Source organism: Gracilinanus agilis, chromosome 3 (genome assembly GCF_016433145.1).
Source record: "Gracilinanus agilis isolate LMUSP501 chromosome 3, AgileGrace, whole genome shotgun sequence".
Taxonomy (NCBI): Eukaryota; Metazoa; Chordata; class Mammalia; order Didelphimorphia; family Didelphidae; genus Gracilinanus; species Gracilinanus agilis.
Window position 1 is genome coordinate 178,647,137 of NC_058132.1, and position 18,229 is coordinate 178,665,365.

Sequence of the window (18,229 nt, forward strand, 5' to 3'; positions counted from 1 at the left end):
AAGACTTTACATTGCTTGGGGAAATGTCTCAGATTTAGAGCAAAATTTAAAATGTTTATTTTATGTTTTTCCCTGCCTTTATCTTTTTTCAATTGCTAATTATGTATACCTGAATTCATTTGTATTAGAATGAAGCAGATTCCTCTTGATTCTTTTATTTGACATCAGCTGTTCTGCTTGATTTCCCCATCATACTCCACCAGGATAAGTTGATACCTAGAAATATCATCACTATACCTACTATCTTGGCTTTTAATACTCAACACTTTCTCACCTCTCTCAAATGAATCTCCCCATAAAACCTCCTAAAAGCATTCCTTTATGGAGGTCTCAGAATTTTCCAGGTATCTCCTCATTTTCCATCAGTTGCTCTAATTGATTTCTATTCCATGGAATATCTTGTGATCTTATTCCCCAATCCCATTCAAATTCCTTAGTCTTTCTCTATTCGATTGTAAGATTCTTGAAGGAAGGGACTTTTTTTAAAAATCTGCATCCATTTGCAATTAGTACAGTGTCTTTTTTATCTCGATCAGTCATACTGACTCTTCATGACTCCATTTTTAGTTTTCTTGGCAAAGACACTAGAGTGATTTGTCATTTTCTTCTCCAGCTTATTTTACAAATGAGGAAAGTGACTTGCCTATGGGCCAGATTGGAATTTATGAAAATATCTTCCTTTTTTCACAAACCCAGTGTTCCTATCACTGTGTCATCTAGATCTGTTTATTGAATTAAATTAAATTATTTCTATCCAAAGTGATTTCATTACTGAAATACTTAAGGTATCCTCAGTGTAAATAGTTTTATTGTTTTTAGATAAACTGATTAAATTGAGAAGGGGGAAGAGAAATTGGAAAAAAAGGGAAGGAAAGTCTTATGTTATGAAGAAACCTACCTACTATTTTCCTTCTTTAACTTCTTGATTGTGTAACCAGTTGATTATTTAATCCCTATCACAGGAAACTCCCTTTCATCTAGACTTTATATTAACTTATAAAACCATATATTTTCTATTGTATTTACTTCATTAAAATTTTCCCAATTACATTTTAAATTCATTCAGACTATGCTTTGGAGTGTTGTGGATTGTATGGATTATATTCACATAGCAGGTGAAGATTAGCTCATTTGATACAATTCTATTGGATTATTCATTAATCTCATGGAAACATCAACTTCTCTCCTTCCCATATGACAGGAAACAGGAAAACAACTTCATTTAAAAATATTTCCCTGGTATTGACCTCAAAATCAATGGAAATGGTTGAGTGGAGATTGATTTTCCATTAAGATTTTTGTAAAGTCAATCCTTATACTGCCTGAAAATTGGAATAGATGATTTCAGAGTTCCTCCCAACTCTTAAGATTCTTTTGTTTCTTTATAAGTTTCCCAAGTAATATTTACATTTTCCCATTTGATTTTTTCAAGCCATATTTTTTTAATTTAATATTTTTTTTATTTTTTAGTAAAGCTATCCCTGGTTACATGATTCATGTTCTTACTTACCCCTTAAAACTCCCCCAACTTCCTCCCCAACCACAGCCAATGTGCATTTCCACTGGTTTTAACATGTGTTATCAATTAAGACTTATTTCCAAATTGTTGATATTTGCATTGGTGTGGTAGTTTCCAGTCTACATTCCCAATCATATCCACCTCTACCCATGTGTTCAAGCAGTTGTTTTTCTTCTGTGTTTCCACTCCTGTAGTTCTTCCTCTGAATGTGGGTAGCGTTCTTTTCCATAAGTCCCTCAGAATTGTCCTGGGTCATTGCATTGCTGCTAATACAGAAGTCCATTACATTCTATTTTACCACAGTGTATTGGTCTCTGTGTACAATGTTCTTCTGGCTCTGCTGCTTTCACTCTGCATCAATTCCTGGAGGTCATTCCAGTTCACATAGAATTTCTCCAGTTTATTATTCCTTGAGCACAATAGTACTGCATCACCAGCATATACCACAATTTGTTCAGCCATTCCTCAAATGAAGGGCATACCCTCATTTTCCAGTTTTTTTGCCACCATAAAAAGCTCAAGCCATATTTTTAAAAATATGGATTCATAAGACCAAGATTTGAATCCTGATTCAGATACTTAGAAAATATGCATGATTAAATATATGATTTAGTAAACCTATTTCTATTTGATACCACTATTATACCGGGTAGCTATCATTTTTTTCTGAAACAAAAGTTTGTTCTCTCCTTTATAAAAGTAGAACATTCTTCTCAAGTTTAATGTCTTCATTTTATTATTTTCCTGGCAGCACCAAAGTTAAGAGAAAGGCAGTAAGCATTTACATAGTACCTACTACATGCCAGGCATTGAACTAAACATTTTTTATTTATCATAATCTCATTTGATCTAATCTCATCTTCCAAGATGAATGCTACAATTATTCCCATTTTATGACTGAGGAAACCAAGGCTTAGAAAAGATAAGGTCATATACCTACTAAGTGGCTTAGACAAGATCTGGACTCAGGTCTTTCTGACTTCCAAGGTCACTACTCTGTCTACTACACCATCAGCTGCTTCTAATACCAACTGGTTTGGAACAATTAGACATAACTTTTTATAAAATTTTACACAGCTTCTATTATTTTATGTATAATTTATACAAATATCTTCCATAATGGCTTGAGAGAAGTGACTTTCCCTCAGTGCCTAGAACTGCAAGGACAACAAAAAAGGAAAATGGAATTAAATGTCTTTTGAATGAATGATTAAAAAGTATTTATTAAACACTATGTGTTAATCATTATGCTAATGGAATGCGAATACAACAAAGTAAGGCTGTCTTTGCACTCAAAAATATTTCATACTAATACAGGGGAAAAAATACATATTTAGGGTCAGTGGCCAGGAAAGAGAGTTTTCCTGAAGGAAGTTAGAGCAATGAGTTTGAAAGTGGTGACTGCCATGAAAATAATTGGGAGACATTATGATAGACCTGAGATCAAGACAGGATAAAGTGAATATTCACCATTCAAAACCCAGTGTCCCAGGGGGGAGAAAGAGAGAGAGAGAAAGAGAGAGAGAGACAGAGAGACAGAGAGAGAGAGAGAGAGAGAGAGAGAGAGAGAGAGAGAGAGAGAGAGAGAGAGAGAGAGGTNTCAGAAGAAAGGACCTGTACTAAGACCTGGACTTCACTGCTAGAAAAGGGGACTGATTAAAGTGGCCATGTGTACATCCATAAATTAAACAAAAGAAACCAAGGATAGAAAATGAGAAATACATTACTGTTATTTTCTTCTTTTATTTCACATTTTCATGCTCTTCTCCTTTCTATCCTTTTCATCTTTAAATTTTTTTTCTCTTCTAATCCTAATTGTATTTATTTTAGTCATGCAAAAAAACAACACCTTTTACCTTTTTTTGCTATAGAAATTGTCACCTTTGTATTTTAGGATTGCCTTTCTCCCTTCTTAAGATATGAATTATCCTCCATTCCATAGTTGTAAAACAAAGATCCTTCCTTTTACTCTATTTTTAAAAAAAAAAAAATATATATATATATCATTCTATGTGTAGATCATGTATCCATTTGGAACTTGATTGGTATGTATTAAAAATGTTGTTCTAAATCTAATTTTTAACAAACTGTTCACGTTTCACAGAAGTTTTTTGAAAAAATATAGTATTTCAACTACTAATAAGTATCCTAGGGTTTATCCAGTATTACTATGTTCAATTATTTCTTGGTTTATTTACCTAATCTGTTCATCAGTAATCTGGTCTGTGTTTTAATCAGCTTGATATAGTTGTACTATAACAATTTTGATTCTATTGGCATAGCACAATTATAAAAATAAACATTTTTCCAGCTATTTAAATCTTCTTATACTTCTTTAAAGAATGCCTTGTAGTTGGATTCCTACAAGTCCTAGTGTACCTTTGTAGATAAAACTTCAGAGTTATTATAGTTATTTTGTATGAACTTTTCTTTTTCTATCTCCAACTATTGTAATTTATTACGAACATACAGGAATATTGATATTTTTGGTTTTATTTTATAACTTGATACTTTACTAAATTGTTGCAATTAATTTTGATTGGATTCCAAGAAAAACAATTGAAACATCCCCAGTTAACTGTAACTTCATTTACTCTTTTTCAATGCTTATATCCTCAATTATTTTTTCTTTACTTATTTCTCCAGTTACTTTTTAGAATTATATTAAATAACAATGATGACAATGTATGCATATCTTTGCTCTATTTCTATTTGAATTACAAAGACCTCTAGTCTTTTCAAAATTAAGTCTAGCTCCTGAAGACTGCAGTGTTTACACCCTGCCTTAGTCTTAGATGAGATGACTGTATCCTAAAGATCCCGTTTATGTATGGCATCTGAACATTCCACTGTAGCAGCCAAGACCAGGCTTGCTAAGACTAATAGGTCAAATTAGCCACTGGTATATCTTTTGGAATAGCCATAATAGGTAAATAGGAAATAATTTTTTAGTTATGTGAGCTTCAGGTCTTCATATAGAACCATATTCCTTATGAGTTTAATCCTAGAGGGAATTTTCTACAGTGTAATCTCCTGCCACAAAAACATTAAAATCCCTTTCTACTTCTTTAGCATAAAGATTAAAACACCAAGATGTTAGGAGAGCAATTAAGTTTATTTATGATATGAATCCTTGCCTCTAATTATTTCTAATTGAAGAGTTCAAAGGATTTTTTCCTCTATTTTTTTAAGTCAAAATTTCTTAGGACCATTTGGTGCCAAATGGAATGTGACATTTATCCCTGACATTTTCTCTAATAAGTTTTCTTGAATTTTACTTCCTAAATATTTTCTAAGTCACCACCTGATCACTATACATACTAGAAATACTCCTTATTGCAGTCCTCATTTCTCTTGGACTCAGACATTTAACAAATCAATACTATTGGAACCTCCTATGTTTTGTTGTATAGAGAAGAGATATTAAACATGTAACTATAGGTCTAAATACTTCGTACTGCAGCCACAGTCAGATAAAAATGCAATTTGAAAATATTTACCAAAATTAATAAAATACAATACAATATAGATTATGCTAACTCATAGTTTTTAAAGTTAATATGCCACATGCAGAGATTCCTTTCCATTTGAGTTTGTGTAGTGATGTAGAGAGAAAGTTGGCTTATCTGTGGCTTGATTAGATACCTACTCTGGGACCTGGCCCACTTAGCTTTAAAGGAAGATGATCATTAACTTTTTTGGTGGGGAATAGGAAGGGAAGCGATTATAATCCTGCACTACTGTAGTTAGATATCTTTCCTTTTTTCACCTGTTTCCAAGAAAGTCATTGGGGTAGAATTAGATCTGTTTACTCTATGTCAAATATCTATAGTCTGGGGACACAGTAAGGGGTTCAGAATAAGCACCCCAGAGAAGAGGGTGACACAGCTTACTCTCCCTAGATCATTTCTTTCTTACCAAATGCTGGGTATATCAAAGACCATTATGAGCATCATGGTGCCTCTCCTCTTCTAAGATTCCCCTGACAATCTGATGCCATATGTCTTCCTCATAAGTTTCATAGGCAGTGCCTCAGAGATCTCTTAGCCAATTTAAAATTAAGTCCCTTATTTAGGCAGTATCAAAGAGCTTTTGCAGTTTGTCAGGAAACATCTAATCCATGTGGGTAGGAGGTTACATTTTTATCACAAAGCAGCAGTCCTTTTAGCCTTAAACCACATATTTCCTTGGAAGTTTCCAGGGGAGCCCAACATATGCTCCATGGGATGGTACTTCTGGAGGTTCATGCATGCTTAGTGAGATGTTTTTCAATCTCCACTAAAATAACAATAACAAAACAAAAAATGGTGTGGGGGAAAAACAAACAATGATGAAGATGATGGCAAATGTCTTTTCCAAACAATTTTGGTCTCTGACTACTACATGATATCACCCCTCAATCAGCAATCATCATGACTGTATACAAAGAATACTAGGTGGAATAAAAGGACATCTTATTTGGGGTTATGCTGTATTGTTTATGTTTTTTTGTGATTTTAAGCAAGTCTCATCCTTTTAGGAACTTAATTTCTTAACATGACCTCTTCTTTTGTATTAAATCATATCTAAGTTTTCTTCCAGCTCTCATGATCTGTGATTCATTGGTCATCACTATAACTTTGCTTCTTTTCTTTTCCCACTTATAGAATTCTCCTTTTTTCTCTATGACTACACACATTTTAATGATTATCCTTTGAGATTCTATTTAAATTCCAGATTTGGAGGGTTTCCCACCCTGAGATTGTTCCTGATCATGTGAACTCTGATGATTATCTTCTCTTACTTAGTTTTTGTCTATATCACTTACTTCTCATTTAATATTTTCAAGATGTTTGGTTTATCATGTATTTATTTGCTCTAAAAAATTCTAAACTCCTTAGGGCAAGGTTATTTACAGCATTTATTTGAATCATACAGTGGTTTCTTCACACTCACAATGCCTAGAAAAATGTTGATCGTTTGAGATTCTATTAATAAATAAAATAAGACCAGTATTTTTTTCTTAGTATAAGATTCTACAATTAATTATTAACTCTACTATTAAAATAGTAAAAATTTAAGAATTATTGAATCATTAATTAGTTGTCTTAACAGCATGTGAAGTTGGTATAAATTTCATTATCTCTATAAAGGATGAAAAACAAAGATGCAAAGAAATTAAATACATGTACAGCATCAAAAACTTGATATATTTCTTTTTTTCAATGGTTCTGTAATAAATTTCAAAGCCAAGTTAATCAGTTGGAAAAAAGTCTGTTCAGATGTCCTTTTCAATTAGGAAGTTGAATTTGATATAGCAACAATTTTCTTTGGTATTTTACCTTAAAATGCATCAAGAATAAGAGGCATTTTGCATCCAAGTAGATGGTTTTTAAAAGGCAATGTGGGAGGAGAGCTAATGAATCAATGTCTTTGGAGGGTTTTGAAAGTGTGCCCTTTTCTGTTTCTATAGAGAGTGTGGATTATGGGCCAGTGTTTGTGCAGGAACCAGATGATATCATTTTCCCTACTGATTCTGATGAGAAGAAAGTGGCACTGAATTGTGAAGCTCGAGGCAACCCTGTTCCCAATTACAGGTAGAAATTCACTCTTGAGCACTCATTCCCTTAAGCCTCAAAAACAACAGTTGGATGACATTCTGGAATCCCCAGGGAAGAAGAGAATGCCCCATGTAATCCTTATCTGTATTTCTTCTGATTTTTCCCAAGATGGCTACGAAATGGAACAGAAATAGACTTGGAAAGTGATTATCGCTACAGTTTGATTGAAGGAAACCTCATTATCAGCAACCCAAGTGAAGCTAAGGATTCTGGTCATTATCAGTGTTTAACAGCTAACTCCTTGGGAAGTATTCTGAGCAGAGAAGCCGTACTTCAGTTTGCTTGTGAGTAAAATATGTTATTACCATGAAGCTCTTTTGCTCTTTTAATGATTAACAAATATATGAAAGAACTAATTGCAAAGAGGAGAGACCATATCTTTTCCTGAGAGACTTCTAGATCTCTGGATAAAATTATTGTCTACTAGTCATCTAAATAAACCCAATTTTGATCCTTAAAGGAAAAATGAAGATTAGTAATAAAGAGTATATTTTAGTAGAGGAGAAAAACAAAGTTCTGGAATATTAATACCTGAAGGAGTTTATTGAAGTCTTTTTCTCTCAATAAGATCATAGACTAAATATAGATAAAAACATGGATGCCCAATAAAAAAGTGATGTGTTCAAGGTCACATAGCAAATCTAAGGAACAGATTTAAACCCAAGTACTCTAAGTCCATATTCAGAACTGTTTCCATGGACCATTATGCAGAATGCAGACTCTCATTTCTTTAATCCAAATTTGTTCTCTTTTTATAAGCTTTTTCAGAAATTTTTAAAATTGGTTCTCTGGAGGTGGACTACTGCGCATTACAGCTAAATATCTAGATAAACTCTAAGTAACAAATATATCATGATCCCTACTAGCACATAGTGATGTCAAAAACATTTATTATTATAATTTATATTCTATTACATTTTTATTTATTCTTTTAGAGATTTCCCAATTTCATTTTAATCTGGTTCAGCTGCACTGCAGAGGGGTCTTGATTGGGCCCAGGAGCATATTTGAAATCTTTCCTTGTTTCCACGCTTTTGATCTCCAATAGTCTTGGTTTCCACATTCAAAAGTATAAAAGAATGAAGGTAGAGATTAATATTGAATAAAAATCTATAATTATTTAATTTTATATTCAGTATTATATTCTAAAGTTCTCATAGACAATTTTTCTTTACATATTCTTTCACTCCTATCTTCTATACTCAGATATACTACACTAAATATATATAATATGGTAAAAAAACCTGTAAGACAAAACAAAAAGAGCTATTCCATATGTTATCCAGGCCATTAATTGTCCAGGATCCACAACTTAGACAATACCAAGAATAGTAATAGAAATATTTTAGTCTTTCCTTTAGTCAAAATTAGGTTTGCCTTGGTAGTTGAGAACCTTTTCCTTTTATAAGTACCATATATACCATAAACAAAAACAACCCTTGTTACTATCAACTGAATGAATTTATTTTAGAGAAAACTATATACTGAAGGGTAAGAGAAAATATCTTTAATTTTATCTATTGGACTCAGAATATGTAAGGCTAGTAATAAAGACAATTTCTACCATTATGTCACCATATCACATGAAGTATCAGGAGGAACACAAAGACTTTTCAAACAAAAATGCAGCATCTTATTTAAATACAATTGTAACATATCTTATAAGTTATATTATCTATCTGTGGTATACTGGTTAATGGTCATTTTGTAAATACCACAAGAATATGGGAAGTTGTTAGTATGGAATTCCTCTCCACTGATGAAGATCAGAACCATCTGTTAAAATAGCATATGTTTTGAGATTTTGCCTGAAACTTAGATTAGAGAAAATGTCAGTTTTCCTTGCTCACAAAGTTAATAACTATAAGAGAATTTTGAAGTCAGGTTTACTGTCATCTACTGTGTAACATTGACAATTACTATTTCTATTATCTACATTTAATTATTTTCAAGGAGAAGAATACACCTTGTATAAAAATTGAAACTATAAAATTAAAGTCACGAACCAAGATAAAGTACCCCATTGTGCCATGAAATTGATATTCTAATCTAAATATTGTAATCCATTATGACCAATTTAGACAGAGATTAAAAGTTTTTGTTTGTCAGGCTTTGGAACTACATCTTGCCAATGACAAGGTCTGCAAACATTAATCTCTATGAAATTATATTCAGATTACATTACAAATATATAAATGACTTAGTGGATTGAGGGTCAGGCCTAGAGAGGAAAGTCCTGGGTTGAAATCTGGCCACAGATATTTTCTAAATGTGTGACCCTGAGCAAGTCACTTAACCCCCATTGCTTATCCCTTAACACTCTTCTGCTTGGGAACCAGTACATAGTGTTGATTCTAAGATAGAAGATAAGGGGTTTTTTTTAAGTCTTTCAGACCCATTATGTTTCTCTAGTGCATGTAGTTTAATGTTTTGTTGCTTAATCATTATTTTCAGATTAAATGATCTCATCAAATATCACACTTTTACAATTGTGCTGTTGATGTGCTTTGGAGATTTATTAATAAGTGAAAGAAATATTCCTGTTAAGAATAAGTCCTTTATATAATAATCATGATCTTGTTGCCTTCCCCCAAACCCCCCTACCCCAACCAATACTAATTTGTAGAGATTATATATTAAAAATATAAATATGTATAGCTCTGAAGTAGCCACTTAGATAACAAAAATTCCTGTTTCCACAAAGATTTTCCTATTCGGTTGTTATAACTAAAAATCACTTTAGCTCTCTAGTTCCTCAGTTTCCACAAATGAAAAACTGGAATAATGTTGCTTAAAGTAACTAAATTATGTAGTTGCTTTAGAGGGACAAATAATCCAAAATATATAAACTGTTCTGCCAATTTTAAAATGCTTATTAAGTATCATATTATTTTATACATCAAAAATATGCAATTGTGGTAATCACTGAAAATGATCTCACATTTTATTTTTTAACTTTATCTTTTAAAGGGGGCCAGCCTCTATATGATTTTTTGGGGTCCTGAGTGGCGTGGTGGCATAGGATGGTTAAAGCAGGAGAAAGAAAATGAGAACAACTAGACTAGTGGTTAGCCCATGCTGTTCTGAATTCTGTGGGCTTGGGAGTTTATTATATACTGATTTCAAACAAAGAACACAAAAAAAGAGTTACAGCAGTGAAGGGATAACAAATAACCCATTGAAGTTTAAAGAGTAAAGGTGCAAAGACAAATGGCCAAATTCCAACCACCAATTTAGTAGGGGATAACTCTGGGAGTGGAAATACCCCATGGAGATGCTCACCAACTGAGTTCTGCTAAAGGCCCCAGTTCTAATCTAAGTATGTAATCTTATCTAAGTAATGTTTGTTAGGATTCAGGCTTCTCAATTATCAAGGAGAGAAATCATCAACTGAGTAGATGCTGGTCTGCCACTTCAAAGCTCTCCAATAATAATTCTAAGAAAGGTGGGGATCAAAAACTGAGTCAAAAAAGGAGCCTCAGATTTTTATCTTAGATGACCCATTCTGTCTGCATCCTGACATGCAGTGCAGAAAAATCATACACACAGTTTTACTTGCTGATGATTTTGTAATGGGATCCAGATAAAATATCTGTTACTGACTCTGTTTCTCTAAATGACTCCTAATAGCCTCTTGGAAGGATCAAGTTGTTTTTGAATTAACCTACCTGCTGGTACCAGAGCTTTTCGGGGCTCAGGTGACCAGAACCAAACACAAAGACTGCTTCAGCCTGGATTAGTCACATAGGGAATCCAGATAACAGGCCCTAAATTTGATCCTATTTCTCCAATGGCTTCCTACATCCAACGGCTCTCAACAATCTTTCCTCAATTACATGTGAAAATAGTTTACAACATTTAAAAAATAACTTTGAGTCTTGGTCTCCCTCTCTCCCTTTCCCAACATCTCACTGAAATGGCAAACAACTGGCATAGACTTTACATGTGCAATCATGGAAAACACTTTTCCATATTAACCCTTTGTGGAATAAAACACGCACAGAATAAAAATAAAAAGTGAAAAAAATTTACTTTGGTCTGGATTCAGACTCTCTCACTTCTCTCACTGGAGGCAGATGGCATTTTTTATCATGAGTCTTTTGGGATTTGTTTTGGATAATTGTACTGCAGAGAATAGCTAATTTATTCACAGTTGTTCATCATACAGTTTTGTTATCACTGTAGAAAATATTCTCCTGGTTCTACTTCCTTCACTCTGCTTCAGTTTGTGTAAGTCTTTCCAGGTTTTTCTGAGTTCCTCCTGCTTGTTGTTTTCTACAATATAATAATATTCCATTACAATCACATACTAAAACTTACTCAGCTATTCCCCAATTGATGGGTATTTCCTCACTTTCCACTTCCTTGTCTCCACAAAATAAGACATGCTTTAAATATTTTTTTGTATATATATATATATATATATATATATATATATATATATATATCTCCTTCCCTTTTTCATTTGATATCTCCTCTTTGGGGTATAACCTAGTAATGATATTGCTGTGTCAAAGAGTATATACTATTTTATAGCCCTTTTAGCATAGATCCAATTTGCTTTTTAGAAGAGTTGAACCAGTTCACAACTCTCCACTCCCAACAGTAAATTAGTGTCTTCATTTTCCCACATCCCCTCAAAGTTTGTCATTTTCTTATTTATCATAATAGCTAATTTGTTTTAATTGACATTTCTCTAATTGATAGTGATTTAGATCAATTTTTTTGGCATGACTATGATAAGTTTTAATTACTTTGTCTGAGAATTACCTGTTCATATTTGATTATTTTTCCAAAGGGGAAACCACAATTAGAATGTCTTGACCAGTCAATTAATAAATTATTTTTAAATTAAGAAAAGCCAGTCTCTTAAGATAATTTTAATCACTACAACTGTTCTAATACTTATAAAGTTTGTAGGAATTATAAGAATCATCTTCCCATGTAGGCATGTGAACAATTTAAAATTATTTAATGTATTTTGACTTATCTTTCCTATTTACCTTTCTATACTTTTTTTAAGTCTTATATTTGAGAGTCAGATATTCCATTCAGCTCTCATCTTTCCATTAGGAATATTTGAAATTCCTCTATATCATTGAATATCCATTTTACGCCTGAAAGATGACACTCAGTTTTGCTGGCTAAGTGATTCTTGGTTGAAGTTGTACCTCCTTTGGCTCTGGAATATCATATTCCACTCTCTCTTGTCTTTTAATGTAGAAACTGCTAAATCTTATATTATTCTGACTGTGGCTCTGTTATTTTTAAAAATGATGAAGGCTGATATTATGAGGAAAAGTAATATTTTATTTAGGCCCATGTTGATAGAAAAAAATCGGACCACACGCCTGGCTAAGATCTATTCAAAAGTGCCCGCCAGTCCATACCTCCTATCATCTTGTCTGCTTCATATGAAAGAGACCAAGCCCAAACTCCACCCCTAATTTTAAGTTACGCTCTATGTTGGTTCCCTTTGGTTGATGTAATCATGTCAGAAACCGGAAACCCATTGGATCACGGAAAATGTAGTCTCAAAGTCCCCCACATGTCCACAGGAAGTTTGTCATATATCTACATATCTTGAAGCTTAATACTTCCAAATAGAACCAAAGAAATTCTAAATAACACAGCTCCATGATATTTGAATTGTTTCTTTTTGGCTGCCTAGTTTCTCCTTGACTTGGGAGTTATCTTTTGGGGATCATTTTCAGGAAATAATTGGTAGATTCTTTCTATTCCTATTTTTACCCTCTACTTCTGGCAGTTTTCCTTGATAATTTCTTGAAAGATGCCATTTAAGTATTTTTATAATGGCTTTCAGATAGTCCAGTAATTCTTAGGTTATCTCCCCTGTATTTATTTCTCAAATTAGTTGCTTTTCCAGTTAGATATTTCACATTTTTAAATATTTTTTCATGTTTTTGATTTTGATTGTTTCTTGATGTCTCATGGAGTAATTAGCTTCCACATACCCAATTTTTATTTTAAGGAATTATCTTCAGTGAACTTATGTATCTCCTTTACCATTTAGCCAATTCTAATCTTTAAATAGTTCTTTTCTCATATGGCCACTTTTGCTTTTTAAGAACTTCTCTTTATTGGATTTTGTGCCTCCTTTACCAAATGGCCTATTCTGTTATATTTGTTTGTTTTTTTAAATATACTTTCTTCAGTATTTTTTGTTTCTCCTTTACCAAGCTATTGCCTTTTTTTTAATTTTCTGAAATCAATCTCATTTCTTTTCCCAAATTTTCCTCTACCTTTCCCTTGGATCTTAAAAAGCCTTTTTGAACCCCTCCATCAATTCTTTTTGGGCTTGAGACCAATTCACATTTTTCTTAGAGGCTTTGGATCCAGGAGTATTGACTTTATTGTTTTTTCCTGAATTTATCATTGGTATTTCTCTATTATCAAAATAAGTTTCTATGCTGCATTTCTTGCTTTAAAAAACTCATTTGCTAGACTTTTTCTTTTCTTTTCATTAAAAAAAAAAACTTTTAAAGTTGACTTCTGTTCCTAGGGTGAAGAGAGTACTATTCTGAGTGCTTGAGGATCTTTGTGCAATTGCATTCAGAGGTGGCTCTGAGGATCTGCTTTCAATTCTTCCAAGGTGATATCATGTAAGGAGGGTTATATTTAATACTCTTCTGGCCTATGCTCTCTTTTAGCTATTGAAACTGTGACCATGGTCCCCTGTTCTCCTTCTACCACAAGTACTGGTGTGTGCTAGTGTTCCTCCTCACCTTGAAACCACAATCTAGGACTGTGACTTTGATCTACTTATGAGCAATGTGACAAGAGTCTTGCACCCAGAGCCCACAAAGAGATCCCTGTAATCTCTTTCTATGAAGTTCTTCAACCCCCTTATCATCTTTGCCTGAGAACTCAGTAACCCTATGCTGACAGTTCAGCTACCCCTAAGGTCTGTGGCCACAGTGATACATGCATTGGTATGCCTCTTTGAACTCAATTCCTCTTCAGTTCAATAAGCCTTTTGTGTTGGCTTTCTTTGGGGCTGAAAAATTCTTTCACTCCATTTTTTTTGTTTTACACTGCTCTACAATTTTTTGAGGCATTAGGGTATAGTTGTTTGGATAGTAATTTAGTAAAGATAAAGTGGGTCTGTGTAGCTTCTCCTCCACTTGGCTCTTCCTCCAGGAATTTTACATTTTAGAAACCAATAGTTGTTAATAAGAGAAACAATTATAGTGTAAGGTTAAATTAAGGAGTTCGACAAAATGAGAAGGGCATTTTAACAGAAACTTTGTTTAATTTAAGAAAGAAGTACAGATACAAAGATAGAGAAGAAGAAAGAGAGATTATTAATCTTATACTCTATAAATATACCTACAATTCCTAATACTACCTAAAATTTCCTAAAACTACCTCTGTCTTCTGAGGACAGATTCTTCTGCCTGGCAAGCCAGGCCTATCTAATCTACTCTATCTATAAATTATTCACTAACTACCTAACTCCCTAAAATAATAGACAGCCACCACTCACTTACTCCTTCAATCAGTTTTCTAAAGCAGCTCAATTGTCAGTAGCCAACTGCCAGCAGATCGTTGCCTCAGAGACAGACCTCCTGCTCTCTGGAGATCCCAGAAACAAAAGACCTCCAACTGTCCACTGCTGCTTCCTTTCTCTCCTCACTGACCAAATGTCCCCACTAACTTCCTGTCAGAGGGCCAGCTACTTCCTCTCCTCAGTCCTGGTCTCTTTGGTAAAGGAATCTTCAGCTCTGGCTCACTGACTCCTGTCAGTTCTGATCTACTTCAAAATCTTGCTCTCTTGCTTCTTAAGGAGACAGGGGAAGAGATTAAGAAAATCCCTTAAACAATAGACAGCAGGCAAATTGAATGATTCTGCCCTTTTCTGCTGTTCTTCCACCATCACCATGAAAGAGAAAGACAGAGGTCTGAGGGGATTTTGTATTTGTATTTGTTTCATGTTTTTCCTTTCTGTGATGCATCATTGTGGTGTGGAGATGACAGGTTTTTTGAGAGCTTGCAATATTATCCACATGACAGTGCCTGACACATAGTAGGTATCTAATGAATAATTTTGATTGTATTTTCTTAGGTTCAAAATAGACATATCCAAGCTGTTTACAAACCATGACTTCTTTGACTTTAACAGTCTTTGCATGGATATAAGATAAAATAAAATCTCTTCATTTTGAAGTAATCCTTTATTTATCATTATAATACAGCCTTGAAGGTGTTCATTTTTTTATTCATCCACAGATCTTTATTTTACTTTGTGTGTTAATGGACCAGGACAGCTCCTGCAACCTTATCCATCTTCCCTTATGAATTTACCCCTCAAATGTCTAACTGTCTAACCCTGAGGATCTCTCATTTTGTTTCCCAGCTAAATGAATAGTTATTACCAGACTACAATTTAATGATGATACTGTATGTACTTCAGCAATAATAGCTATATGCCTCAAAGGGCTGAAGTGAAGATTGATAGATTGGTGAAGTCATGTTTGTAAAGGGTTTTTTTGTTTGTTTGTTTGCTATTTGGTTAGTGCCTTTTTCAAACCTTCCTAAAGAAAGACTTGTATAAATACAAGGCATGTTTGGTTGAAATATTTTTATTATTTCCCAATCAGATATTTATACAATATAATATTTTTTCATTTTCCATATACTTATCAGAAGTATAATATTCTCACCTACTAAAGTGATTTTTTTCCACCAGTGACAAGCAAGAAGCTGCTATGTAAAGCAGTGTCACTCTATTAACCTATTACCATGTTGATGAGAATTTGAAATTGATAATGTGACACTGCACACATCTCATACACCCCGCTGAGCTTAGAAATGGAAAGCTCTAAGCAATCCATCAAAAGTTTTGATTTTCACGAATAATTCATGGTAGAGAGTAAAAATAAAATGAATCAAGAGTAAGATCTCCTTATACTATCTCTTTCTTCAAAAATTTCTTCATATTGACAGTCTAAAGATAATAGATAGTTGATATCTAAATTGGAATATATTAGGTTTTTGAGCATTTAGATTACTTAAATTAAGAATATTCTCCCTTTTCCTTGAAGCAGCTGGTTAAAATGTTCTTCTGAAGTTTCAAAGAGTATAGATTATAGTATGATATTGCATAATAGTAGTCAGTCACTACAACTATCAAAGACTGCCATTTTTTGGAGTAGCTAAAACTTCATAGCCCTTTTAATTAAGAACCATAAAATCAAGCAATCATTTTCTTTTAAAAGATTAAATTTTACTTTCTTGACTTAATTTAACATTCTTACTTCAGGACACTAGGAAAAATAAGTTTCACTAGTGCTAATAAGATTTTCAAATCTCAAAAAAGTTTAAATAATATCTAATAATGTAATCTAATAATTTTTATTTCATAAATCTTGCTTTAGCAAATAGTGTATATATACATATATATATGGGAAATATTTTCATTTTGGATGAAAATTCAGGATTTTTATACTTTGGATATTATATTTTTCATGACACCAAATAAAAGTTGGATTTACTTGGTGTAATGCATACAGAAAATGCCTAAAACTTTCTCTAGGTAACATGATAAAAACAGTTTTAGGTGTATCAGTCCATACTTAGAAGTTGCAATTATACCCCAACTCAAAGTCTTTGAAGATGCCTTATTTATGATATTATTTTTATCTTCATTATGATTGTCATGGTTTTAGATAAGCCTGTAGTTTAAGGGAAAATATTTATAGGGGCAACTAAAACAATAGTATGTGTGATGAATGATTCACCGTATTTAAAATTATTAGAATAAGTTGAGAACTCTGAAAAGAAAAACTAAATCACAATCAAATACATAAAAGTAAAATTCTTCATAGGGAGGCATCTTTTAGTCTGTACAACAAAATATCATTACTTCCTGGGATATTGTAGATATGACCAATTTCTGCTTTCCAAGGGCATTTAAATATTGGAACTGTCTTCATTTCTTCAGTTGGCTTTTTAACAAAATTTTCCACTTTATTACTATGAACTTGATAAGCATTAACAAACATGAGCATTTCCACATTCAAAGAATAGGGGGGGGAAAGGGCACACCATGTATGGAATTGTGCATCTCCATTAGATAGAGATGTTTTAAAACATATATGTATATATAATTTAACATGTTAGTTTCAACCCTGCTTTGCTTGTCTGGATCCCATTCTTTATTTTCTTTTGTACTTTTATTTGCATTTTCAAATGATTCATCAATATTCTTTTCTTTCTTTTTTTATATGATTGCCATTAACCCTGCTTCTTTTAAAAACCCTCCTACTCAACAAGAAACTAATGAACTTTAAAAAAATATTTTCCCTCTCCTGTTTCTCCCTCAACTCTCCCAAAGAAGGCAGGCTTGTACATTGGTAGGATGCATATTATCATTTACTACATATTACCTGTTCATGTTGTGAAATAAGAAACATATTGCTTAAGCTAGTAAAAATTCATGGAGGAAAAATGTGAAGAATGTTATGTTTTTTTTAACATTTATTAATATTCATTTTTAACATGGTTACATGATTCATGCTCCACCTTTCCCCTTCAACCCCCCCCTGCACCCCCCCCTCCCTTGGCCGATGCGCGTTTCCACTAGTTTTGTCATGTGTCCTTGAACAAGACCAATTTCCAAATTGTTGGTAGTTGCATTGGTGTGGTAGTTTCGAGTCTACACCCTCAGTCATGTCCACCCCGACCCATGCGTTCAAGCAGTTGTTTTTCTTATATGTTTCCTCTCCTGCAGTCCTTCCTCTGAATGTGGGTAGCGTCTTTACCATAAATCCCTCCGAATTGTCCTGGGTCATTGCATTGCTGCTGGTACAGAAGTCCATTACATTCAATTTTACCAGAGTATATCAGTCTCTGTGTATAGAGTTCTTCGGGCTCTGCTCCTTTCGCTCTGCATCAGTTCCCGGAGGTCTCTCCAGTTTGCCTGGAACTTCTCCAGTTTATTATTCCTTTTAGCACAATACCACAGTTTGTTCAGCCATTCCCCAATTGAAGGACATTCCCTCCTTTTCCAATTTGTTGCCACCACAAAAAGCGCAGCTATGAATATTTTCGTACAAGTCTGTTTATCTATGATCTCTTTGGGGTACAA

At 33.4% G+C, this 18,229-nt stretch overlaps 1 protein-coding gene across 1 annotated transcript in view; it reads left to right on the forward strand.

The window, feature by feature from the left end:
* Window positions 1–6,925: 6,925 nt before the first annotated feature.
* CNTN5 (contactin 5) overlaps window positions 6,926–18,229 on the forward strand; it is a 609,722-nt gene continuing 598,418 nt past the window's right edge. Inside the window, exons 1-2 of the mRNA XM_044669004.1 lie at window positions 6,926–7,095; window positions 7,228–7,403. Of these exons, the coding sequence (XP_044524939.1) occupies window positions 6,926–7,095; window positions 7,228–7,403 (346 nt within the window). The remainder of the gene's footprint in view (window positions 7,096–7,227; window positions 7,404–18,229) is intronic.